Genomic DNA, 27,323 nt, shown 5'->3' on the forward strand with positions numbered 1-27,323 from the left:
ACCCAGGAATGATGTTGGCAGATTCCCATGGGAATGACTTCAGCCTTCCTCAGCAGGCTAACAGTGGCAAGCACACCAGTGTGTATTTTTGTGCAGCATCGTCAGGCGCCAGTATTAAACTCAGTACAGTCATGAGAAGTTCAGCTCAGGCGCTCTTAAGTCAGCACCTCACTGAGAGTTCCAAGGTCTCAGGCCTTTCTCTTTTCACTTTATTTGGCAAGTGGTTAAATAAATAAAATAAAATAAAGTAAAAAAATCCAGCAGATCTCCACACTGTGGGGCTGTGGTCCCTCCCAAGCTTTAAGAAAAAGAAAAAACCACTGGCATAGCAAGAAGAATCTCCTTCTACCCAGGCCTGAGTGTATCTGGTCCCCAACTCCAGAGGCTTCTAGGAACCCAATCCAGGAAGATAAATCTGGTCTCAGTTTGGTTTGGTGACTCACAAGGTGTTAATAAAGATGACCCCAAGATTCTCAGAGCACATTTCCAACCCCCAGTGACCTAGACTCCAAGGAACACTTTGGCCAGCCTTGGGCAATAGTGGGAGCTGGCTTCCCTGTGCGCTTCCATTTTTAATTTTTGGAGACAGGGTCTCACTCTGTTGCCCAGGCTGGAATGCAGTGGTGGGATCACAGCTCACGGCAGCCTTGATCTCTTGGACTTAAGCTATCTTCACATCTCAGCCTCCCTGGTAGCTTGAGAATAAAGACGCATGCCACCACACCTAGCTAATTTGTTTTCCGTAGACAGGGTCTTGCTATGTTGCCCAGGCTGGTCTCAAACTCCTGACCTCAAGGAATCCTCCTGCCTTCGCCTCCCAAATTGCTGGGATAACAGGTGTGAGCCATTGCGCCAGGCCCTCTGGGCATTTCTGGATAGTCTCAGCCTCTTGGTGAGGCCTGAGGCCAGGTGGGAGACATGCTACTTAAGTGGCACCTTGGCAGTTGGCTGCGTCGGTCTGAAGGGATGCAGCAGGCATATTCCCATTACCTGAGTCTTCCCAGGTTCCTGTTGCAATCTGAGACTGAGAGGTGACCAAGACAATTTTCTCATGAGCCAGGCTATTGGAGATATCACAAAACCCAAAGCAGGCTTGTTAAATGCACCTGTCATTTATTCTGACTGAAACCAGGGACACTCTCCATGTTGCCACTGCTTTCAAAGGTTTAGAAACCACAAAAACCATTTTCAGTTATATTACTTTATTTTCTTTTTTAAAATGTAGCATTAAAATCATCCAACATACAGGTATTCCTATGGCTTCTGGCACATTTTACTCTCTCTAAAGTTAGGTATTTAAATATGAGATGAAGAAAATCATCTCATTAAAATGGCAACATTTCTGATAAATGTGTTTCATATTTATGTGATGGGTAATTGACTCCCCATCTACCCCTTCAGTCCAGAGCTACAGAAGACAGCGCACAACCACAGCTAACAGGTGGAGGGTGCCCAGTAGACAGGGCTCCAGAATAACAAGCAACGGGTTAAACTTCTGAAACAACAAGCAACTTCTTTATTTGTACAGAGTAAGAATATAGAAGAAAAGCTTCATTTTCCTTTTTAGCCCTTTTATTAGTGTTTTGCCTCCACCCAAGTTACTGCATACCAAGCAGCTAATAATAAAAACCAACTGACTTAAAGTCTCTGAAATGCATGCAACTTAAAATTCCCTAAAGCACACATCGGTTCTGAGTCTGATTTTTACGGGGCAGAAGCTACGGTGCTGTTGGGTTACCAGGGGTGTCTGTCGTGCTGCTGGGGTTTGAAGTTGCTGCTGCTGTGGCTTCTGGCTGCTGGGTTTCTGTGTGGGGATCTTCCCCATTTCCAGCATTTTTCTTGCCCTTGTCTGCTGCCACGGCACCCATCTCCATGATTGCCTGCAGTGGCTGATCGGCCTCAAGGTTGCTGGGCTGGAGTTCATAGACCTGGACTTGACCTGGGACATCAATGGCTTTCTGTTCAAGTTTTTCCAAGATGGTCTGAACCTTCCTGACACCGTCTCTCCTGGCCTGACGCACATCGGCTCGTCCCTCGGGGTCCACTGAATCCAGGGCCAGCAGCTCTTTGGTCAAATACTCTTCGATCATCAGGTACTTTTTGTCAGTCTTCTTGCCTTCAAAGTTGTCTACAGCCTGCTCCAGCCCCTGCACCTTCTCCAGGATGGCTTCCACTTTCAGCACTCCTGGATGTTTTGGGGGAGCCTCAGCTTCTCCTGGTTTTGGAGGTGTAGCTTCTACAGGGGCAGTGCTGGGGGCTGCCCTCTCTTCTGCAGCCACATTCTTGGGGGAAGAGGGGACAGCAGAAGGGCCAGGGCTGGGAGAAGGACAAGGAACTGGAGCAGGGGGAACTTTTACCTCTACCTTCTCAGAGGGAGGTGGGAGCTTCTGGGAAACAGGTTTAGAATCCGCCTCTTTGCGGATCACTTGAATTGGGACGTGTCCAGGAGGGAGTTCTGGTCCAACTGGGCCTGGCTTACTTTCTGGTTTGTTTTCAGGCTGGGGAACAGGTGCAGACTCTCGATGGGTCATGGGCTGCTGAAAAAGAAAAAAGGACACAAAAAGATATTTTTAATAACTGACTGAAAGTCACAGAAATTGTAGCCAGTACAGATTAGAAAGAAAACTGAAAAATGGCTTTTAAAAAAAGTTTAATAGTGTAAAAGATTTTCAAAGTCAATCAATGGCTGTTACAAAATAAAAACATGGTATTAATCATGTATGTAACTAAACCATTAGTCAGGCTTCCATTGATCACCCTGGGCTATTTGTCTGTTACCTCTCACTGAATTTCTCTGTAGATGGTATTCTTATGACAATGAAAAGAAACCCAACCCTACACAAAATCTTTAAAAATTAGCCAGGTGTGGGAGCTTGCACCTGTAGTCCCAGCTACTCAGAAGGCTGAGGTGGAAGAATCGCTTGAGCCCAGGAATCCAAGGCTGTAGTGAGCCATGATTATGTCATTGCACTCCAGCCTGAGTGACAGAGCGAGATCCTGTCTCAAAAGAGGGAGGGAGGGAGGGAGGGAGGGAGGAAGGAGGGAGGGAGGAAAGAAGGAAAGAAGGGAGGGAGGGACGGAAGGGAAGGAAATAGCAAAAACCCATGCTGACTGCTGAACTAGGCTGACTCAGAGCAGACTCCTGAGTGACTCCAGCTCTCAGGTGATGCAGCCTTGGAGTCGCTGCCTCTGGTCCTCCTTCCTTACGCTGTGCAGACAGTCTGCTCATGGTGTGATCTTCTCGTCTCCTGTTTTAGGAAAGAAAGGATCTTCTTTTTTTAAAACCATGACAGCCTAGTAGTTTCTGCCCAGACCAATGTATTTTTTTAGAATTAGCCAAGATGCTCTAAATGGTTAACTCTAGAACAATTTTGCTTCAGGATAGCTGTGCTGTAGCCTAACATTCAGCAATGACACAGCACCTCTGTGCTCTGGCTGCACAGGTTTTCCTGTGACTATAAACTACAGTCATACAGATATATAGAGTTTTGAGGGGGACGGGGTCTCGCTCTGTTGCCCAGGCTGGAGTGCAGTGGGGTTATCACAGCTCACTGCAGCCTCAACCTTCTGGCCTCAGGTGATCCTCTCACCTTAGCTTTGTGATTAGTTGGAACTACAGGCACATACCATCATGCCTGGCTAATTTTTGTATTTTTTTTGTAGAGGCAGGGTTTCGCCATGCTGCCTAGGCTGGTCTTGAATTTCTGAGCTCAAGCAATCTGCCCACCTCAGCCTCCCAAAGTGCTAGGATTATAGGTGTGAGCCACCATGTCAAATAAACCATATATTTTTAAATGAGCTATGCTCAAAACAAAAATACATTGACTCTTTTTGGTTTGTTTTTTGAGGTGGAGCCTCGCTCTGTCACCCAGGCTGGAGTGTGCAGTGGTGTGATCTCAGTTCACTGCAACCTCCGCCTCCTGGGTTCAAGCAATCCTCCCACCCCAGCCTCTCAAGTAGCTGGGATTACGGGCGCCCGCCACCATGCCCGGCTAATTTTTTTTTTGTGTTTTTAGTAGAGATGGGGTTTCACCATGTTGGCCAGGCTGGTCTTGAACTCCTGACCTTAAGTGATGCACCCACCTCGGCCTCCCAAAGTGCTAGGATTACAGGTGTGAGCCACTGTGCTTGGCCTTATCTTGACTCTTATTCATGTAAGTAAATATCTAAAACCTCTTTTAAAATCTCACCCTACTTTCATCAACTGGGAACTAACTAGACTATATTATTTCTAAACTATTCCCGGTTTACAACACTCAATTCCACTATAATGTTCAGTGAGGTGAAATCCTGGAAAGCCTCCCGAAAGGGAACTTTGCATCAGCTCTAAAAGGGAGGTTACCACAAACATGGTTAATGGGGGTAAAAACAGGATGAGATATTGTTTCACTGATTATGAGAAATACATAGGAATGATGTAGATAAAATATCCCTCTCTCTACAAATGGGCCCCTCCTAGAATTGCTGAATCCAGTGTGAGACGTAGCTGTCTACATTCCAGCAACCTCCTTTTCCATTAAATCTCTTTCGCCAATCCAGACATCCTCAGCTTTGGCCCTTACCACTCACAACCCAACCACCCCTCCTAGGTTCTGACAACGAGACGGCTGTGTAAGAAGTGACTTTAGAAACACTTTAGAGAGGGTGTTCCACGGCCTGTGCTCTTCAAAAACATCAAGGCCATGAAAGTCAAGAAAGGCCGAGGAACTGTCCCAGACTGAGGGAAGACTAAAGAGAAGTTGCATCTAAATGCAGTGCTCATGATCCTTGTTTCAATCCTGGAAGACATCCTGGAAGTGGGGACAAACTGCTATAAAAAAGATTAGAAAATGAGCTGTGTACTGGATAATAATGTTATAAGAACGTTAAATTTCCCGAATCTTGTAAGTCTGCCACGGTTATGAATGAGAATGTTTTCCTCTTAGGAAAATATTTGCTATTCAGGGGAAAAGGGACATTACATCTGCAAATAATTTTCAAACAGTTAAAACACATCACTAATATAAGAGAAAGAAGAAATGACAAAGCGAATGCAGACATGTTGACAAACAGTGAACTGGATGAAGTGTATGTGGGACTCTGTATGATTCACACAACTCTTCTATCAGGTTGAAATTATTTCCAAATAAAAAAAAATTTTAAGAGGAGGGTGCTCTATTCCAGCGCCCTGGCCAGTGTGACCATTTGTAATAAAAGAATAACCCATGTTTGTTCACAAGGGGCTTTCCTCTTTAAAAACTGTAGCATTCAGCTGCTGGAGTTGCAGCCACAGGGGGCCCAGGGCTGCTGACTGTTCTGCTGTTAAGCTGCAAGCTGCTCACACTAAATGACATCCTCTTCCAGGAACCTGCACCTCGTGTCTCCACTGGAAGATAACCAGACCCCTGCCTATAACCTTCCCCAGGCCAGCACGGCTTCCAATCCGCCATAGCTGGCTGATGCCTCAGCCAGACCACATGGTACCTGATTACAAAGGGACGAGGGGGGTTAAGACACGGGCCCTGTGGTCAGGCTCAGCTCTAAGCTGAAGAGATAAAATGAACACTTCTGAAATACCCAGAATAATCACATGTTGAACTCATACAAGCTGGGAGTCTCTCATTAAGAGACTCATATGAGGCGTCATGAGATGAGAAGGATGAGTAGGCTTCATGGAGGAGACAAGACTGGCTCATCCCTTGGAGGACGGAGAGAACCTGTACTGTGCAGGCATTTCAGGGAGCGGGTTCAGCATGGGCAGCGGCACAGGGGCAGGAATGAGCAGAATGGGCCTGCAGACTGGAGTGGGTAACTGAGAGGAAGGTGACGCGCTGCCTACACCCAAGATGAGGCTGTGGCTGCAGTGTGGATGGGGGTGTGAAGAGCCCTGAAAGGGTGTGGTGGGCACTAAGGAACCTGGTCCCCGGTATGTAAGTTCTTCCAAGCCGTTTCTTCTGCCCTAAGTCAGCCGCAACGCACAATGATCAGCCCAGCAAAAGCTGCAGAGTGCAGAGGGCCTGAGCAATTGTCCCGAATTTCTGTTAATACCTAGCAGTTTCTCAAATCTCACTTCCCTCCAGGTACACACATGTTAAATAGGCAGGGATAAAGGAGGAACCCAGGGCACCCACAGAGCTCCTGCTGCCCTGGAGACATACCACCATAACCAGTCTGCTGACGACTAACTTCCCGTACCTGAGGCCTGTCGACCACGGTGTGCACACGGATGGGCGAGGGGGAGTGGAGTGGCGTGCTGCTCCTGGCTGGTGAGCCCTCCCGGCTCGATGCACTCTGGACAGGTGACCTGAATGGGGAAGCCGCCCGCAGGGGCCGGGGCTCCCAGTCATCCCCCTGGATCTTGTGGTACACAGGCTGGTGGGTCTGGTACTCCCCCTGCTGCGCTGGGTAGTGCGTCTTCTGGGCTTGGTGGAAGGAGGGCTGGGCTGCTGGCCGGGTAACGTTCTGCTCGTGTATCACCGGAATGGAGATGTACCCTCGCGGGAGCTGGTGACTGCCCAGGCTGCTCCTGCCGGAGGAAGGCAGGCTAGCCGAGGAGGATGAGGATGAGCAGTCGGAGGCAGCTGGAGACTGGGACCGCTGCAAGAGACACAGAGTAGAGGGCATGACCCCACGAATGAACCCCCTGCCGTAGCATCCTGACCATGCCTTCTGCTGTGCACCTCCTCAGGGCAATCCACATCATAAGACCTCCTATCTGTAATCTTCAATTTTCAAAATGTGGGGTTAAGACTGGGAGCTTTGGGGCTGGGCGCAGTGGCTCGCGCCTGTAATCCCAGCACTTTGGGAGGCCGAGGTGGGTGGATCACAAGGTCAGGAGATAAAGACCATCCTGGCTAACACGGTGAAACCCCATCTCTACTAAAAATACAAAAAATTAGCCGGGGGTGGTGGTGCATGTCTGTCATCCCAGCTACTTGGGAGGCTGAGGCGGGAGAATGGCTGAACCCGGGAGACGGAATTTGCAGTGAGTCGAGATTGCGCCACTGCACTCCAGCCTGGGCGACAGAGCGAGACTCTGTCTCAAAACAAAAACAAACAAACAAAAAAACAAAATATAGGAAGAGCGCCCCCTCCCTCACCGGGCTGCTCTGAAGATGACGTCAGTCACCTGGGTGTGTGCATCAGCCCCGGGCCAGCACACAGGAAGCGCTCACACAGGGCATGTGTTGTCCCCACTACCCTTTCTCTGCCAATCTACAGAGAACTCGGCTGAGCAACTGGGAGCTGCAAGCATCCCGTGTGGCCCAAAGCAGCTCAAGTCCCTTTCCCTGCTGGGCCACCTTCTATTCACCTCGAAATTAAGAGCATTTCCCCTTCTAAGTGCCTTGTTAGCTTAAATTTGCAAAGATGTCTCAGATTTACCTGTCACTTTGATTTCTTGCAGCAAAACCATTATAAATATAGGTATTACTTCTTTTGTTGTTGTTGTTTTTGTTTTTCTGAGACAATCTCGCTCTATCACCTAGGCTGGAGGGCAGTGGTGCGATCTCGGCTCACTGCAACCTCTGCCTCAACCTCCTGAGTAGCTGGGATTACAGGAATGTGCTACCCTGCCTGGCTAATTTTTGCATATTTTGTAGAGACGAGGTTTCACCATGTTGGCCAGGCTAGTCTCAAATTTCTGGCCTCAAGTAATCCACCTGCCTCAGCCAGGTACTACCTCTTTAAGAAAAGAAAAAAGCCTCTGGTATTCCCCATTAACTGTAACTTTTCACTCTCAAGCAGGTGTGAAGCTGAACAGATTCAGACGGAGCTGAGAGGCAAGTGTGACTCTGGGTGCAGATAGGACATGGGAGTTTGTGCCCAGGAACAATGCTGACACACACACCGGGATGATCTACAGACAGGAAAATGAGAGGGCTTACTGCTCAGGAATCCTACTAGGAATGCCTCAAATCTCAGCTAAGAACCACATTAAATATCTTTTAGCTATTAATGCACGGAATCCATTGACGTATCCCTGAGATGTTTGGCTTCAGGATTAAAATGCCGTCTTAAAGCAGTTGCCTTGCTGACTCCTTATTTCTTTTTAAACTGTGGTGCACAGTGAGGACAGGCATGGGGTCTCATTTTCCTATCAATATAGCTCCACAAGTGGTTAAGATTTATCCATAAGCATTGAAATGAACAAAATAGTACACAGCTATCTCTGTGTTTCTGAATAGAAAGCCCAGTGTGAATGAGGAGCACGGAAATTAGGAGCCAGAAGGCAGGCCAGGCTTCCGGTCCCAGCTCTGCTCCCTCCACCTGCGTGCATCTGGAGCAGGCAGGCTGTAGTGTGCCCTTCCGAGCTGTTCCTTAACTACAAAAAGAAGCCATGTGATTCCTGCCCTGCCGCACTGAAGAACAGCCCTATGAGATGCTGGGGGATGACATGGGGCTATCACCCTGTCTTTGCTGGGTGACCTCTGATGCTTCAGGCCAGGCCTAGATGCCCTGCATGTGAACAGGTGCCTGGCCCAGGGCAGTGTCCTCGGGGACTGGGCCCGGCCTGGGAAGCACAGCGGCTCACTCCTCAGCAGGCCCGTGAGCCTGGCCTCTCCTTACCTCAGGTCCGTGAGAGGCTGGGGGCTGGGCTGCCGCCACTGCTGCCACCTGTCCACACTGTTTATCTGGCTGAGTGGTTTCTGGCATACCCCGCAGAGGTGACTGGGACCTCTGAGGAGCCGCTGGTGCCGCCTCAGTTCGGAATCGCTGCATCCCAGGCTGGGGATAGGCATGGAAAGGGTGCGCCTGCCGGTTCTCAGCGCCTTCATGGAGCACGGGAATGGGAATGTAGCCTGGTCGGAGCTGGGGATACACAGGGTGGCCTTCCCTAGCAGGCGGCAGTCTAGAGCCCTCCCGGGAAGGGCCATTGGCAGAGGATGGAGTCTCCTGAAATAAAAAGTGGAGAAACACAGGCTCGTTAGGAACTGGGAAGTGAACCCTCCTGGCGGAGGAAACAGTGTGGCACTTGGCACTGTGATCTTCCCGAGTGACTTGGGCCTCACAGCGTCAGCCAGCTCCCAGCCCCTGCAGCCTCCAAACCCTCTACCCCTCTAGAGCGTGCTCTCTGGCCAACAGTTTACGAACTAGGGGCATCAGGAGAAAGCCAAAAGTATCTGTTAAGCACAGGAAAGGTTCCAATTCCCCAAACTGGTAAGACAGGTTTCTTTTCTGGGTGAATGAGGGCAGCAGTGGGTGTAGGAGAGCCGCCCACGCCCGCATTTTCAGAGACCCGGATCAGAAGGTAAGCTCCAGGAGCAGGGGTCAGCGCCAACCTCTACATTACAGCAAGCATCTCTGTTTCTAAAAAGGCCCTCACGTTTCCCAGCAACACAGAGCTTGTGCTGGGCCCAAACACAGGACACAGTTTGGGAATCTTTACAGAGAAGTGGGCTGGGGAGTGAGGGCTGCCTCCTCAGGAGTACTGTTAGAACAATTTGCAGGAAGGGGAAGGACAGGGACGCAGAGGCAGCGCAGGGGGAGAGGAGCACCCAGGGTTAACTGTGCCGCCTAACGATGCCAACTGACAAAGATTCTCTGCTTGGCCAAACCTTAGGCTTCTGAAGCTTCTCCTAGGCCCATCTATGCACTTCCTTGTAAAGCCAAGTTTTAGCAAAAGACACTGTTAAGACAGTTTAGCCAGAATTCCCCTCCCCAGCCTCACTATCTGATCAGCTTCCTCAGCCTCCATCATCCCCAGGTGCTGTCTAATCACCCTGGCCTGTCTTCAGCAAGAATCCTGTCTGGTCAGCGTAGCCAGAAACGCCCTCAGCCCTGATGCTTCCTCTTCTGATGTTCCATCCACTGACCCCCACACTCCTCCCTGACTATAAATTCCCACTCGCCTGTGCTGTACTTGAAGTTGCACCCAGTCTCTCCCCTCGACTGCAAGACCCCACTGCCGTAGTCCCTGTGCCTATCTTGATGGCCCTGAATAAATCTTCATGACTGTGTTTTAACAAGTATCACTGAAGAACTTTTTCTTCAACACAACAGAGCCTGCTTGGGCAAGGAGCAGTTGGAGTCCTTCTCTTATGCCCTCTCTTGAAGTTCTCCCTTCAGTGGCCTGGCTATTTTCAGACCCTTGAGAAGGCCAAGTTCCAGATGTACCGCAGGAAAGATCTTATTTCAGACAACAAGGCTGGCCAGTCACTCACTGGGCAATGCCATCTCTCAGCAAGCTGGGGCTGCGCAACAGAAGTCCTAACAGTCCCCGAGCGCTGAGGGTCCTTTCCCAGGAGGGGAGCTACTGATACGTGTCACTTGCATATATCTGTGTAGGGCAACTCTTAAGAAGGGGAGTGATCTTTCCTGACAGAGGCAGCTCTCTGCACAGCAAACAAATGCCAAAGGCTAAGAATCTACGAGCTTTTAGGGGACAATCTCTACTGCTACAAAATCAATCAAAAGTTAAGGACAGATACTGAGGGCTGCTCTGCACTTTGAGTGAACAGACCATTAATTCTGTGATGTTTCTATTTGTGTGCAGGCGTGGGCACCAGGTGGCTGACCCTGGTTTAGCCCTTTCAGGCCCATCAACTGCCTCCCTCCTACTGAGACCCTGCCCTTGGAGGGCCTCCAGCACACAGGAAAGGCAGGGGTGTCACTGTGTCCTTGGGGACATGGGCAGACAGGCATTCTCAGATTAGAACAGCCACGTGCTCAGGGCGGCGGCATTACATTAGCCTGCTTAACTCTCAGGTCACCCAAGAGCAGGAGCAGGTCCAGGCCTCACATTCAGAGCTGAATTCCTGCCGTGAGGCGGCCCTGACTGGGAGCCAGCAAGAGGCGCTGAAGAAACCCTCTGCTACTCAGCGTTGAGTCATAACACGCCTGTGGGCACTGTGTCCACTCACTGAGGTCCTCCTCCTTCCAGCCGAAACCGGGGCCTGCATTCGTCCCGCAGTGTCATTTTTGCTGGCTGCCCAGGGGCTCATTGTTTCTTCCCAGCCATGCACAAAAGCCTCAACCATCTACACACTCCACACAGCAGGGCCCAGCAGCGAGCAAACCCTCATCCGCCTCCTGCTCCTGGGCGAACATCCTGCCACCTGCTGAGCAGTCCTATGGGGTTATCAAACCAGCAAGGCGCACTCCCTGCCAACAGGCGCTTAGAAGATGGGCTAAGGAGGCAGGAAACAAACAAGCAGCAGAATGACTTGGAAAGCACGGAGGCCTGAGGGCTGGGGAAAGTCACGGGCTCTTCCAGGGTAGACGCTGCCCTAGGTGGGGTCTAAGTGTGATTCGTACCTCTATTCCTAACAGTTCTATGAGCTTGGCTAATTCTCTTACCTCTGTAAGCCTTCACTTCCTTTTCTAGAAAATGGAGCTAGCCAACACCTGCCTGGGAAATGTTGTAAGGTTTTATAAGGTCACATCAAGAGGAAGACTGGCAATAAATGTGAGTTTCTCCCTAAACAGGCGCAAAATTATGCTCTTCAGACTCCAAAGTGTCAAAGGAATCAAAAGTGAAGGATAGGGCCAGGCGTGGTGGCTCAAGCCTGTAATCCCAGCACCTTGGGAGGCCAAGGCAGGCAGATCACCTGAGGTCAGGAGTTTGAGACCAGCCTAACCAACACGGCGAAACCCCATCTCTACTAAAAATACAAAGATTAGCTGGGCATGGTGGCGGGCGCCTGTAGTCCCTGCTATTCAGGAGGCTGAGGCAGAAGAATCGCTTGAACCCCGGAGGCAGAGGTTGCAGTGAGTTGAGATTGTGCCACTGCACTCCAGCCTGGGCAACAGAGCAAGACTGTCTCAAAAAGAAAAAAAGAAAAAGTAAAAGTGAAGTACAAAGTGAATCAATGGTGCTAGAAACCAGAATGGTGGTCACCTCTGGAGGAGACGGTAGTGGCTGGGAAGGGTCTCGAAAGAGCTTTCTGAGGTGATGGGAATATTCTCTTTTCTGGGTGGTGGTAAATGCGTGTACAGCTATGTAAAACTCCATCAAACCCCCACACTGCCCACTCCACCACATCCCACCCACACTCTCTGGTTTTAACTGGGAGAGCTGCTAATCCCAACCCCTTGTAGCCAGACCCTTCCAGGGTCTTCCAGACCCAAGACTCCCTTGAGGAGATGCAGTGCCTCCTGGGGGAAGCCCCTGGATCCAGAAGGCCCTGAGCCAGTCAGCCATGAGCTGAGCACCTCGTACATCTTGCTGAGCACATCTGGCACCTCCATTGAAAGAAAAGGGGAAGAAGACAGGAGAGAGAGGAGGAAGGAAAAACAACTCTACGTCTGCACACAAGATGCCGACAGCAGAGACTGCTTGCTGGAAGCCAATATTCAACCTTTCCAGAGACATGGCTTAGTCCACGGAGAAGGAACGTGGTCACTGCAGGCAGCAGCAGTGGTGTCAGAAGAGCGGTGGGAAGCAGTGGCAAGGGGCAGGCTTGGGGGTCAGTGCGAAGCTGAGGGAAATCAGGCTGGAGGCCCAGGGGCCAGGCTGGAAGTGGGGGCTGAGGTCCACCCTTCTGAGTGTTCCAACCATCGCAGGATATGCCTCGGCAAGACAGAGGGACTGGAAAGAAGCCAGGACATGCTGAGAAGTGAGGAGGGACGTCAGGGAGGTGAGTGAGGAGGTGAGCACAAAGCAGGGCAGAGGGCCTTGTGGGGAAAGGGCATCCAGAAAGATGAGGGGCACCTGGGGGGAAGGGGACCTCTACTGCATGTGAGGGCCACTGAACAGGCCAAGCCTCCTGGCACAGCTGGAAAGCAGAGGTCAGGACAGGCAAGGGCGGCCTGGCTGCTTCTCCAACAGTCCTGAGGTCTGTACTCCCGGGTCCAGGTGAATTAATGACCCATTTATGCCATTTAATAAAAAACCATGTGTCTCCTTGTGAGCACTGCATCTAAAAGACATTCTAGGCTCCCTTGCACTCTGGTGGGGTTTTGTCAAAAAAAAAAAAAAAAAAAAATTGCTTTAAATAAAAAACACATAGATTTCACAAAATAGGCAATTAAACACTTCTACGTGAATGAATAATTTCAACCAAAAATGAAACTCCCTCCCATAATGAGGTCTGTGCTGGGAATGCTGATCCACATTCTAACGCTCCCATCCGCCATCATTAGGGTCACAACAGCAAATGCTTCCGTTTTTACTAAGTAAAAAGCACTGCCTGGGCCAGGCATGGTGGCTCACACCTGTCATCTCAGCACCTTGGGAGGCTGAGGCGGGGGGATCACCTGAGGTCAGGAGTTCGAGATCAGCCTGGCCAACATGGTGAAACCCCGTCTTCACTAAAAAAAAATACAAAAGTTAGGCTGGGCACGGTGACCCACGCCTGTAATCCCAGCACTTTGGGAGGTTGAGGCGGGTGGATCACGAGGTCAGGAGATTGAGACCATTCTGGCTAACACGGTGAAACCCCGTCTTTACTAAACACACACAAAAAAATTAGCTGGGCGTGGTGGCGGGCACCTGTAGTCTAGGCTGAGGCAGGATAATGACGTGAACCCAGGAGGCGGAGCTTGCAGTGATTCGAAATCGCACCACTGCACTCCAGCCTGGGCGACAGAGGGAGCCTCCGTCTCAAAAAAAAAAAAAAAATTAGCTGGGTGGGGTGGCGGGTGCCTGTAATCCCAGTTACTCGGGAGACTGAGGCAGGAGAATCGCTTGAACCCGGGAGGCGGAGGTTGCAGTGAGCTGAGATCACACCACTGCACTCTAGCCTGGGCTACAAGAGCGAAACTCTGCCAAAAAAAAAAAAAAACCAAAAACGAAAAACAAAAAACACCACCTGGAAGAGTTAAATTGACCTTTCTCTCTTCTACAGTGTTTTCAACACAATCTAGCAAAGAGAGATATTTTGTAAATAGAAGAATCAAAAGAAAAAAATGTGTAATATTTACAATTCTCCTAGAATCTCACTAAAACATGTCTCTTCAATCTACTAAGTGTTTTCAAGTTCAAGCACATCCAGATAATGGCTCTTGGTTACACCAGCATCTCTCAGATAAGGCTCACTACGTGCCCCTTACTGATGCAAGCAGGAGCTCGGAATCTGCCTCCTCAGAGTTGGGGGGACAGCTCTGTGTGATCACGGGACAGGGACTGGGATGCAACCACGGTGACCAAGCAGATGACTGCTGATCCTCATGGCCACCTCGTCAGGGCCCGCCTGCAACTCAGAGCTCATTATCCTTATCTCTGGCTAAAGACATCAGGAATACATATTATACAAAATCCAATCAGGAAAGAAGAGCCCAGGGGCTCAGTCCTGACTGACTCTCACTGCTTATCTCACTATATTAATTTATAAAATGAATTGGTTAATTCTGCCCCCTTGTTTGTGCATTGCATTAAAAATCTGAGGTAAGTCTCAGGGCACCAAACAACTCCACGACATGGCCAAGATAGAGAGCAGGAAAAAATGACCCCAGAGGAGCCAAAACGTGCCCTATTATATATATACAAGATACTATGATTAGAGAAAGCCTGAGGTCAGGTTCTGAGCTTTGGTGAGCTGTTGGGCTCGTTTGCTTAAGAGCAGGTCTAAACTGCACTACTGTTTTTTAGAAGCAACATGGGCGCCGAGGGAACAGCAGGAGACCTGGGAAGAGGCTGCACTTGGTCCTAATGCTGGCTCTGCCCCTAAATACATGTGTTACGGAAGCGGCTCACATGCCCTCTGTGAACCTTAGTTTTCTCAGCTGCAAAATGAAGGGGAGGCCCAAAAATGTTCTAGAAAGCAGTGGCTCTCCAGCGCTTGGGGTATCGAAGCACCCAGGAAATGCAAAAATTACAGACTCTAAGCCAATCCAAGTAGGTCTGATTCCGTAGGTGTGTGAGGAAGCCTGAAGGTCCGCACTGAGAAAAACGATGATCCAAAGTTCCTTTCAGCTCTGCTACTCTGCGTGGCCTCATTTCCAAAGTCCCTTCAAGCTCTCAACAGCTATACAAAGTCCCCAAACAAGGAAAAGTTAATGTCACAGAAATCTAAAACTGACTACTCCTAACTACACTCAAATCATGTCAGAACTGCCGGAACTCGGAGCATCCCAAAGTTTCATGTCCCAGATGAAGAGGAGGGTTAGGCCCGCCCAGGTACGGTGGTTCATGTCTGTAATCCCAGGACTTTGGAAGGCCGAGGTGGGTGGATCACCTGAGGTCAGATCCAATCCCAGGAGTTTGAGATCAGCCTATCCAAAATGGCAAAACCCCATCTCTACTAGAAATACAAAAATTAGCTGGCCGTGGTGGCGCATGCCGGTAATCCCAGCTGCTCAGGAGGCTGATGCATGAGAATCTTTGGAACCTGGGGGTGAGAGGTTGCAATGAGCCAAGATTGCACCACTGCACTCCAGCCTGGGCGACAGAGACTCTGTCTCAAAAAAAAGAAAAACGAAAAACCAAAAAACAAAAGAAGGAGGTGGCTAACCCCTAACCCTGTGCCCTAAAAGTGGGGTGGGAGCGACAGCCCCTGGGTACCTGCGAGGTGTCTGCCTAGCCAGGCGCACGCCGGGCACACGCAGGTTCACGCAAGAACTGTAGAGGAGAATCCACCTTGACCCACCCACAACTGACTCCCTGTACAATGGCCACTGAACCCGGAAAATGGGCACCTTCTGTGAGCCCCAATCTTGGCTCCATAGTACAGTGCTCTTTAAAAAGTGGGTTCCACATCTACAAACCACAGCTTCCATCACTCTGGTCTGAATTAGGAGAAACAGTAACAAAGGCAACTCTTAGGGCTGTCTCGTAGCACTTCTGACTTGGCAGGTCTGGAGTATTAAGTAGGACACAGATTGTATTAACTGGGTTTTCAGGCCAGAAGAGCCTTCACGTGGGTCAGGTGAACACTTCAAAACTTCTAAAACAAAGAAAAAAGATGGAAGAACACAGGAATCCTGGAACTCCCCATATGGGTAAGGCCTGGATCAAAATTAAGTGGCCTGCCTCGCCTCAGGCAGGAAACAAACAAAACACTTTCTTCCAAAGTGTAACTGGAGCTGGGTGTGGTAGCTCACGCCTGTAATCCCAGGACTTTGGGAGGCCGAGGTGGGCGGATCACCTGAGGTCAGGAGTTTGAGACCAGTTTTGGGGTCAGGAGTTTGAGAACAGTTTGGTCAACATGGTGAAACCCTGTCTCTACTAAAATTCAAAAAAAAGTAGCCAGGCATAGTGGTGGGCGCCTGTAATCCCAAGTACTTGGGAGGATGAGGCAGGAGAATCGCTTGAACCCACGAGGAAGAGGTTGCAGTGAGCCGAGATCGTGCTTATTCCACGGATCGTGCCATTGCACTCCAGCCTGGGCAAGAGAGTGAGGCTCTGAACTAAAACAATGACCAAAACAAAAAACAAAGTGCAACTGGAGTCGAGCTTTAGCACCCTACCGAAGTTCTCTGCTTGCTATGATGGGATGCATGAATGAATTAAGTATTACTGCCCATTTGATACTGAAATAAACAATAAACAGCCATTCACATCCCTACAGCCAAAGTCAAAATCCCTTCAGTCCCCACTGGACTGTAATATAAGGTCTCTCCCACTCCCCCATCACTGTTTTGGGCACATAACAGACTCAGGGAAAATTATGAGTAATAAACTAAGTCCACATTCCACTTACAGCACACCTGAGGAGTTAGGCTTTGTCCAGAGACTCCTGGTAAGACAAGAGGCCTGTGCCAACCACATACGCTATAAATGATCACAAGTCACAGGCTACTGGAGGCTTTATCTAATATGCCTGTTACCAAAATATATATACATTTTATCCTAGGATAAACAGATGACTGTTCCTACGTGATTTCAATGGGGAAAACTTTTTTTTAGAAGATGAAACCAATATTGCTTCTCTTTGCAGCTGTGTCCAAATAAACAGGAATGAACCAGCATGAGCCTGGGTCTTCAAGTTGCCACCCTGGGTTCCAGTCCCTTCTTGACGTTTTCCAGCTGTGTGACCATGGACAGAACTCCTTGCTACTAAGACTGTTTCCCCAGCTGCAAAGATCCCCACATTTCCCACGGGTTTTTGTAAGAGTTAAGTGAAATAAGGTACAAGTCTTTGTAAACTCTGAGCTGCTCTGTGCCCTAAACAATTGGGTTTCTTTTTCTTTCTTTCTTTTTTTTTTTTGGACACTGAGTCTCACTCTGTCGCCCAGGCTGGAGTGCAATGGCACGATCTCAGCTCACTGCAACCTCTGCCTCCCGAGTTCAAGCAATTCTCATGCCTTAGCCTCCCCAGTAGCTGGGATTACAGGCACTTGCCACCATGCCCAGCTAATTTTTGTTTTTGAGACGAAGATTCGCTCTTGTTGCCCAGAGTGGAGTGCAATGGCATGATCTCGGCTCACCACAACCTCTGCCTCCCAGGTTCAAGCGATTCTCCTGCCTCAGCCTCCTGAGTAGCTGAGATTACAGGCATGGGCCACCACGTCCAGCTAATTTTGTATTTTTAGTAGAGATGGGGTTTCACCATGTTGGCCGGGATGGTCTCGAACTCCTGATCTCAAGTGATCTTCCTGCTTCAGCCTCCCAAAGTGCTGGGATTACAGGCGTGAGCCACCGTGCCCAGCCACAATTGCGTTTCTTTATTCCACAAATAGTAATTGATGGACTCAGCTTTTCTTCAGCACCAGCTGGTTGGGCTTACTGTTTAACAAGCCTAATTCTTTTTTTAAAAATATATTTATTTATTTATTTATTTTAGAGACAAGGTCTTGCTATGGGGCCCAGGCTGCTCTGAACTCCTGGGCTGAAGTGATCTGCCTGTCTCGGCCTCCCAAAGTGCTGGGATTACAGGTGTGAACCACCACACCCAGTTCAACAGAGCCTAATTTTTTAGTCTGTCTCACCAAGTTGGTAGTAAGATGGTCAAAATTAGAAGCCCCTTTATCTGAGAATCTTAAGAGGACTAATTAGCAAGGATGTCACTTTCTCTGCTGAAGACTATACCTAAAGTTACACAACCTGGAAGCAAACAGCCAAAGACAACTCTAGGGACCTGAGCCCTAAACTACCCGCCTCTCCAACAGGCCTGGCTGCTGGTATGGGGAAGAGGTCTGCTCTGCAGACAAACTCCTGACTGAGCAGGGCACCCAAGTGCACTGACTGTGGCTCCTTGACACACACCTCCCTGAGGCCTAGGGAGAAAAGCCAGGCCAGGCTGGGGCACAGAAGGGTCTGCCTGGGAGCAGAACATCTGCTGGCATCTCCTCGACATCCTCGATGGCCCCTCACCAGGGCACACGTCAGTCATCCCTAGGCCAGGCACCATCCACAGCTGCTGGCATTTCCCCTGCTGGGGGCACTCGAGTCAGCATCCAGGCTCCCCGCAGCCCCAGCCCTGCAGTCTGCCTCACGGGTTCCATGTGGCAGAGGTAGGAACTGGAATGCGGCCCAAGGTCACACAAAAGTTAGCTTCAGGGCATGTTAGAAACTACCTACCTCTTCTTTAGGGGGGAAAAAAAAAAAAAGAGCAGAGCCACCTGCTTTAATCAATCCAAAGTCACAAATCACAGATGGAAAGTATCTGAAATTTCCATCTCAGGAAGCAAACCCTGAATTTAGACAGAGCCAAGGAAAAGGGCCTCTCTCATCTGCTACATTTCCATGCTAAATGTAATGGTCAGCCACCTGGCAAGTCCATCCTCCAGACAAGACCTACAAGTGTCTGTTAGGTATCAGCGTACAGGACATCAGCAGACGTATATTTTGTACAAAATACAATTTCCAAAAGAAAAACATCCTCAGTTCATCAGCTGCCGTGCAGGCAAGGGGACTCTCTCTGATGGACGGTGAGACTCTTGAGTCCCTGGGGGGCTCTGCTCCCACCTGCAGTGGCTTCTCAAGCATTTGGCCCACAGCAGCCACACCCCCCAGAAGAGGGTGGTGGCACTTGGAAAACTCCTCCTTCCTTCCGTCTGCGGTGACATTTACACCCCTGAGAGCTGGGTCCAGAATAGCTGTACAGGTAATCGGCCCCTCAGTAAGGTGGGCTGACGTCTTCCCTCACAGACTGCGCTCCTAGCTCCTGCCTGGTACTTTGGGGCTGCACAGACATGGCTGAGGGAGACCCTCCCCTTGAGGAGCTGAGGCGGAGTAAAGCCAGCGCTCTACACAGCACAGTGCAGGAAACAAGGCCCCAGCCTGTCTCGGGCAGAGGATGGGGAGATGCATCTACAGACGCATGGGGCGGGGGTTGGCAGCTGGGTCAAGGCTCCGGAAGGCCCCACAGCTTCATCTGTTACTGTTCCTCTACATCCTCCACTCACAAGGGGCACGGGAAGCCCCAGGGAGGGCTCCAAGGGCCACCTGGACACTAGTGGGGTGAGTCAGCTGCAATCCATACAAAGGGGTAAGAAGAGGCCTTGCTTCTAAGAAGCAAGACCCCTGGCCTGAGAGCTGAAAGGCCCACAGACAGCCAGGTCAGTCTGCTGTGTGGAGAGGTCACACGTCTATCCACAAACACACTTCCACTCCACAGAGCAGGCTGCAAATGTTTCCGGGGGTTCCACGCATGCATCACTTCAGGTTTTGGGGAGTTCACCTCCCATGCACCATCTTCCTTGATTCTCCCAAGAGCATTGCTATGCCCACTTCACAGAAGGGGAGATTGAGGCTCAGGGAGGGTAAATGCTTTGCCTAAGATCTCTAGAACTCAGGTTTGTCTGATGGTAAGGCCAGGTAGATGCTAATCTTTCTGCTACTCCTGTCATAGCTGTACACTGTGATAATATCCATGTGTCACTAACGTCTCCAAAACCTTCACCTTCCTGGGGTAAAATGCAGCAGGAGAGAAAGGCTTCCATTTCGCCCAGCCACACTGGGCTGAGGCTCAGACCTGGAACATTCAGTTCAAGTGTACTCTGGGTCAGGGAGCCAGCACTCCATGCTGAGTCATCGGGCCAGCCAGGCAGGGCACACGAGAGTGAGAGCACTCAGCTTAATTCTGAGTCACCACAGCCCCAAGACGGCAGGGACGCCCGGCATGGAGCGGTCAGAACCGGGGACGACCCCATCCAACCCAGGAAGGAGTGCGAACCCCACTGGGATGCTGGGGATCTGAACTGACCCTGAAAGGGTGGGCCAGCGAAGCGGCTGGCTTTTCTTCTGCACATGGAGGCGCCTTCCCATTCTCCCACTGTGTGGATTTTTAAACCATCCATTCATTTATTCATTCATTCAATGTCAAGGAAGAATTTTTTTAAATAACTGAAAAAAATATATAATTCTACTTTAATGAACACTGAGGAAGATACTTTAAAACAGGAAACGTTTGTTCTCCAACTGAATGCTAAGGAATTTTCTGTAAAAAGTCTCCCCAGTTCACTGGGGCATAGCCCTGTGCTGGGAGCTCTTGGACGGCTGAGCTGTTTACAGGGTCCTGACACACAGAGCCGGCACTCTGTGATTCTAGGCTTTTCTGAATTGACAGTGAATAAGAAGCTTCACGTATGCTGTGTCTGATCTTACTGCCAGCCACAGGAAAAAAAAATTTTAAGAGACTCCTTTCACAGTGCCAGGGGCTGCTCTCTGTGCAGCTATGGAAGCACGGTCTAGCTGCTGCCAGCTACCAGCCCTGCTGGAAGATGCTGTGTCATTGGGAGAAACAAAAAAGATCTTCTCCAGACCTGTAAGGATGAACTTAGGGAATCAATACTGAAGTCCTCTGTGCAGAGAAGGCCATTCACAAAGTGACAAAAAGGAGCAGGCCTCTGGGGACCTTCAGGAGCCCAGGACAACTCTGCAGTTCTTAGGAACCAATGGGAGGCTTCCCAGGACACACCTGCACCCTTTCCGAGCAGCTCTTCTGTAACTGCCTTCGCGCTCCCGGCAGGCCCGTGTTCTACCCTTCTCCGCAATCACTCTTGCAATCTTTTCTGAGCCTGTGGACCCTCCCTGCCAGGTATCAAGAGGCAGAGATGAAACACACAGACTCTGCCCCAGAACTCTTAACGGGGTGTGACCCCAAGGCAAAGCAAGAAGTGCAGAGCTTAGGAAAAAATATTCAAATTAAAATAATATGGGGTCCAGAGGAGAGACAGCCTGCTTCGGACCAGGGAGAGGCAGGACATGTTTTGTGGAGAACGGCCTCAAAGTGGGCAGACTTGTCCCCTATATGGCATTTAACACTGTGACTCGCACACTGTGGGCACCCAGTGAATTTCAGATGGGGTGAAGGAGTGAGTAGAGTTGGGCCCATCTCCTAAATCCAGACCCAGGTTCAAGAAACAGGTCAACATTCCTGATTAACTGTACAAAGACGGACTCAAGGCTGTTTATCATCTCAAGCTGTGCCTGGGGAGTATAAAGCAGCCAGGCCCACTAAAGGCAAGTCTGTCTGTCACTCCTTCAGGAACCCAGGTGGGGGGTAAAGCCACAGAAGTCTTCCTGTTTATCACAGGCCAGGCACACTGCCTCTCCAAGTCTGCTGTTTCATGCGCAAGACACTTCATAGTTTCTCCTTCAGAGAGCTGGTGAGGATTTAGAGATAAGGCTACCAAAAGCATCCACTCATATCTGGCACATATATGTAAGTGTGTTGACAAGACAGAAAAATACTACATTCATTCCTCTCTCCCCAAGTTCCTCCTAAGCTTTTGTAAGCTGCCTGGCTTCCTAAAAAGCAGTCAAGGTCCCAAAGATATATTCATCGAAATACGTGACAACTTAGTAACACCAGATATCTCACATGGTATCACATGTGCCACACGATGCATACAGATGAATCCTGCACCTGCAAAACGAGGGGCTCTGGAGCCTGTCTCAGAAGGCCGGCTGATGGGCATGGTGGCGCTCACCTATAATCCCAGCTACCTGGGAGGCTGAGGCAGGAGAATCACTTGAACCCAGGAAGAGGAGGTTGCAATGAGCCAAGATCACACCACTGCACTCCAGCCTGGGAGACAGAGTGTGACTCTGTCTCAGAAAAAACAAAAACAAAAACAAAAACCAAAAAAAAAACCAAGAAGGCCAGCTGAGTCTATGCTCTGAGGCAGAAGCAGATCAGGGGTGTGTACCTGATTCACAACAAAAGGGAGCCCGGGAGGGGCTGGAGAAGAACACTGTCAAGTGTGACACGGGGCTCACTCGTGTTCGTCAGTGCCAGAGGATCTCAAAGATCCTAATAAGCAAGGCCTTTGTCTTCAGTTTCTTATGTAAGCTCTCTTAAACATTTAAGAGCAATATTAAAACAGCAAAACTTAAAGGGGAAAGAGTAGGTCTGGATGATGAATGGTTTTCTACTTTGGATGATAAACATCAGAACATCATTTTTAAATGTCAATAGAAAGTAATAAACACGTAGAGTGGTTTATATAAGATGACTGTGTGTCATTCCAGAAACGAGGACAGGACTAAGCAAGCCTCATGGGTGGCATGAAGCTTTCTGACTCACAAGCAGCCCCGATAGCATCCAACAGTTAAGCCTTCCCAGCCCTGGCTAAAGTCAAAGCTGCCGCAGGTACTGTGTACAGGCTCCACCCTCATAAAGGGCAAATCTACCCTACAAAACGGGACAAATGATGTTCTCGGAGGTGCAGTTGGTTCTCATGTGAACAACACAGGCTGTTCTTTAGAGGGGAAAATGAAAGTCCTGGATGAGCTGGGCTCCAAGGCACTGGCCATGCTCTTCATCCGCTCCCCAGCAAATCACTTCCATGCAGTTGCACAGGAACTTGCTCAGACATAACTGCAACTTGCTGGAAATACGAAGGAGAGAATGGCCACTCACTTCCTGATTGTGCTCTGCCTCTGCTAAGAGGCATAACAGCTTGCAATCGATCTGGAAAGAGTAAAACGATCTCATCTTTAAGAAAATTCAGGAGGCTCTGCTGAACTTTAAGCAGAATAATGGGTCTCTCTATTTCAATCATAACTTGAAACATTTCCAGTGTTATCTGAAAGGATATTTCTACCTCCCTCTCACAGTGCCTGAGTATAATCTGTTAAATGATTATGGTGAGATTCTGCCAGGTGGGCAAGACAGACAGAAAAGGCTCTGGCTTGCTTTTTCCTGGGGTCTGGGAGGGTCTCTGGACCACCTCCCCACTCTTGCACTGCCAGCCACCCTGCCAGATTTTGCACCGTGCTGTCTCTGCTCTCTTCCCATGTCACCCCCATATTCACACCTCCAGAAGCCCGGGTACCCAGGGAGTTTCCCCAAGAAGGAAAATGGAGGCTCGGGAAAATGCTCTGCAGGTTAGATATTCAGGAGGCACTAAGCCGCAGCTCGTCCTCCCCAAAATGGGATCACTGGCCAACCGTGGCTCCCACTGCCAGTGCAGCAGAACCAGAACCACCAAAAAAGTTTTTTGGACCGATTAGTTTTCTGGCTCCTACACTGAGCAATTCGGATTTGAACATGGGGTTGGGGGCAGGGAGGCGATGAGACACAGCCTCAATCTGTGTTCTTAACAGTCCCTGGAGACTGCCAGGCTGGTAACCCACAAGATCCACAGAGCTAGAGCGGCCCCGCTCCATGAGGGAGAAAAGTCTCCCTCTCATCCCAAGGAGGCCTGGTGGGAACAGCATTCCAGAATATCCAGCCTCTGTTCTGTTTATTCAGGGAGGAGCCTGGAGGAGTGGCTACACCAGCACTGAATGCCAACCTCTGCCAGAAAGGGGCCTGTACTGGTATGAACTTGCCAAATTAGTGGGAAGCCCAAGTGTGCAGAAAATCAAACTCCAGGAAGACTGCAGGTGGGGAGGCCCAGCTGCTTAGAATGGGACTGCATGAGGCACAACATCTTTGCCGGCAGCCATCCTGCTTCAGCAATGACAGAAGACACTTGCTTTCGCTCTGCCCCTCTGTGAAAACAGGGAGTTAGTTGTCCTAACCACTTCAGGAGAAGGCAGAGGATCAACTGCAAGATGGCAGTAGAAGACTAAATACAAAGGTCTAGTCTTTTCTTTCCATTTTCTTACTAACGTGGTTAAATTTTAAACATCCTGAAGCTGAGTCCTCCCCCAAAAGAGAGGTCGTCTCTTGAGCTCCTCATGCGCAATGAACAGCTTTTTACTGATTGACAGCATTTCCTCTTGAAGATGATGATGCTCACACGAGCCTCAGCTCAGCTCCTCCAAAATCACCCTTTGTTTTATGCAAGGGCCCTTTTCTCATTATGCATTGAGAAGCCCATTCCAAATACAAAATGATATTCTAGGATTCTCCACTACAATTAGTCTCCAGCAAGGTGTAATTCACACAAGTGCAACCAGATATTGTGTGCATCAAAGCACAGGATTGAAAACAATGAAGCACAAACAGCTAATGGGCTGAATGTTAGTTTTCTCCTTAAGTTTTGTGCCATGCTGACAAGTCTCAAGTCATTCACTTGGTAAAGAGAACTCTTTTCTTGAGTTGATCACGTCCCATCATCAAAATCCAAGCAACCACAGCACAGAGGTCAGTGACCCAATAACTTGGTGGCCAGGAGGGCACAAAGATAATCAGGTATTCTAGCCTGCATGCTTCAGTTTCACAAAACATTCACTTCCAACTTCTGAACAGACACACTACCTCTTACTAGGACTTTCCTGACATTAGTTCTCTCCCTGTAATTGGTACTAGCTGGATGACCTTCAAAGTCACACCTGAACTCTCTGGGTTTTTCAGAAAATAAGAGATCTTCTAACTAAGAGATCTTCAAGGGCCTTTCAACTTAAAAATTTTGACTATGAAATTTTCAAAGAAACCTTTCCAGCATCAGACTTCTGATGTAGTAGTTCTTACTTTTTATTTATTGAGAAGAATAATGGCAACTAAACTTGCTTTTTTTCTTTTAATAAGGTTTATGAAACCACAGTCTAACCCATGCACCGGGTGGGTACAGGAATATCTCAACTTGCTGGGTAAGTTTCATGCTGAGAACAAAGTGCTGGGAATGTTTATGTTCAAACTTGATCTTCACTCACAACAAAGGCTGCCAGCAGATACCACTGTCCCTATGTCCACAGGAAGAAGGCCTCAAAATGATAGTTGCAAACCACACTAAAGATCAGGTACATCCACACAGACTCCTAAGAAAGGTGGTTTGAAATGAGTGTCGGTTTCACCCAAAAATGGATTGAACAGACCCACAAAAAGGTATATGCAACTGTGCCCACCCCAGCTAATTACAGCCTCTTGTATTAATTTTCAAGAATAAATATACAAGTAATCTCTCGTAAATGTAAACTGCTGCCTGTACACTGTCTCACTGTTGGGCACCGGAGTTTTATCAATATTGTTAAAACAAAAAGTGCATTAAAATGAAGGGAAATAATACAGGTCTTTCTTCTAAAATAATGGGTTACAAAGTATTTTTAATTTGGTGAGTTTTTAAATCTTCAAAATAATTTACCAGCTCTTTGCTGCTTTTATCTTGCCCAGACGGTAGTAACAATTATGCTTTAAGTATAACAGATTTATTTTTAAAAAGTTTTTATTTTGAAAGTTCAAATTTATATAAAATTGAACGAATAGCATAACTATGATTTTTGAAAATTAACAGACTCATTCCAAATTTACGTTTTCAAATTTCATGCTCTTGGGGATTAAGAAGTATATATCGTTGCATATATGTAAATGAGACATACTTCTGCTGTATTCCCAAGAGTATCATTACTCAGTTATTTGTGTGCTGGTAACAAATCCTAAGTATTTTAATACCATAACAAGGCAGGAAGCGAATGCCATTATAAATATACATGTATCATTCTTTTTCTCTCCAGTGTGAGGCAATGTGGTAAGGCAATGGCCAACTGTAAGTCTCAGATCTCTAGTTTAGAAACTGCTGGGGAGAAGTGCACCCTCTTTTATATTTTACAAGTCATACTAGGATACATTCGTATTGAAAGCACTTTCAAACACTAATACAATTTTAATTTAAAATACACACACACGCGCGCGCGCGCACATCTATATGAATGTTTTGACACCAGCCTCCTGAGTCATTGGGTGCCTGAGATGGGACAGCAGTCAAGATACCCCTCAACCAAGTTGGAGAGCTTGAGCGGTAAAATTCCCCCCAAAAACCACCATCCAAGCTTGCGAGTGTCCCCCTCGAGTCCGCGGTCAGCGGGGTGCGCCGCGGGTCCCGGGACCGGAGGCCGAGCCGGCAGCAGGGTACGCGGCGGGCCGGAGCCTCCGGAGCTGACCAGGCCGGCCGCCCCACTCCCAGCCCGGGAGCGCGAGGCCAGCGCCGGACACGGGGCCCTCCGCCCTGAGTCGAGCCGTGGACGGCACCGGAGCCACTGCGGGGTAGCTTCCCGGGCCACCGGATCGCGGGGCCTCCTTTCGCCCCGACTCCTGTAAAGGGCGGGTCTGGAGCGGGGACTCGTCCGGGCGCAGCCGGAGTGTGTGGTGGGGCGCGGAGCCGGTGTCCGCCCGCAAGGGGCCTTCGCCGACCGCAGGCCCCGCCGCCTCGCGTCCCCCCAGCCCTACCCACTCCCCGCCGCCTGCCGTCGAGGTGGCGCCGCCGACCAGGGCGGGCCGCGGGCCCAGCTCACCTTGGGGCCCTCGGAGGGCACGCGCGGGTCGTTCCACGTCGTGGTGCGGCTGTTGTGGTCCACGAAGAAGGGCCAGCCGGTCTGCGGGTCGATCTTGATCTCCCAGCCGGGGGGCAGGGGGTCGCGGTCACCGTTGCCGGACGCCACCTGCATCATGGGCGAGTGGGTGGCGGCGCTCATGCTGGGTCGGGGTCCGCCCGCCGGGGCGCGGGTGTGGGGCGCGGGCTCCGGGCGCCGAGTCTCTGGCCGGGCCGCCGCCGTGGGCCCCTCTCCGCCGCCGACGTGTCCGGGAAGCCGGCGCCGGGCACCTTTATGAATTAAAGGCGGGGGTGACGTGGCCAGAGAGGGGTGGAAGTGTCTGGAAATAGCCTCCTCGGTGCCAGAGGGGAAGGAGGCGATAAAGGGAGGTAGCAACTGGCCGGCTAGAAACTTCTGGTTCAGTCCAGAGAAGTTGGCCGCGGCCCGGGGTTGGACGCGGAGCTCCGCCCTGAGTCACCGGCTATAATCGCGGCGGGCGGGGCTGAGGGGCCGGGGCGGGGCCTCGGCCCGCTCGCCCCTCCCCCACCTTCTCCCGCCCCTCCCCCCGCCGTCTCGTGCGCGTGCCCGGGCCGGAGTCGCAGGGGGCGGGCGCGTCTTCGGGGTCCGCCTGCGGGTGGGGCGCCGGCGGAGCTGGACTGGAGGCTTACTCCGTGCGCCCCGGGAGGGTTTCGGCTTTCGCACTCGCTCTCTCCCTCTCCTTTGCGCCGACTGAGTGTTCCCGGGGCTGGAGCCCGTGCTCCCGGTGCCTGCCGCCCCTCTTTCCTGTACAAAGCCATCTCCCCCACCCCCACCCCGACCCCCTACCCCCCCATATATGATAGCCGGGGACCGTGAGGGCTGTCCGGGAGGAGCGCGGGGA

The 27,323-nt window shown here is 50.1% G+C and overlaps 1 protein-coding gene across 2 annotated transcripts; it reads right to left on the bottom strand.

Moving 5' to 3' along the window:
* Positions 1-1,190: 1,190 nt before the first annotated feature.
* BAG3 (BAG cochaperone 3) lies at positions 1,191-26,963 on the bottom strand. Of its 2 annotated transcripts, none has more exons than XM_023224331.1 (4): positions 26,426-26,963; positions 8,548-8,874; positions 6,175-6,576; positions 1,191-2,537 (listed from the first exon to the last, which is right to left on the bottom strand). In XM_023224331.1, exons 1-4 carry the CDS (start codon positions 26,603-26,605, stop codon positions 1,719-1,721), a joined length of 1,728 nt encoding a protein of 575 aa, XP_023080099.1. In that variant the 5' UTR covers positions 26,606-26,963; the 3' UTR covers positions 1,191-1,718. The 2 variants fall into 2 exon arrangements, with proteins under 2 accessions (XP_023080099.1, XP_023080100.1); XM_023224332.1 differs by having other exon boundaries at positions 1,499-2,534.
* Between the last annotated feature and the right edge of the window lie 360 nt (positions 26,964-27,323).

This window comes from Piliocolobus tephrosceles, chromosome 9, assembly GCF_002776525.5.
Source record: "Piliocolobus tephrosceles isolate RC106 chromosome 9, ASM277652v3, whole genome shotgun sequence".
In the NCBI taxonomy this organism is placed as follows: Eukaryota; Metazoa; Chordata; class Mammalia; order Primates; family Cercopithecidae; genus Piliocolobus; species Piliocolobus tephrosceles.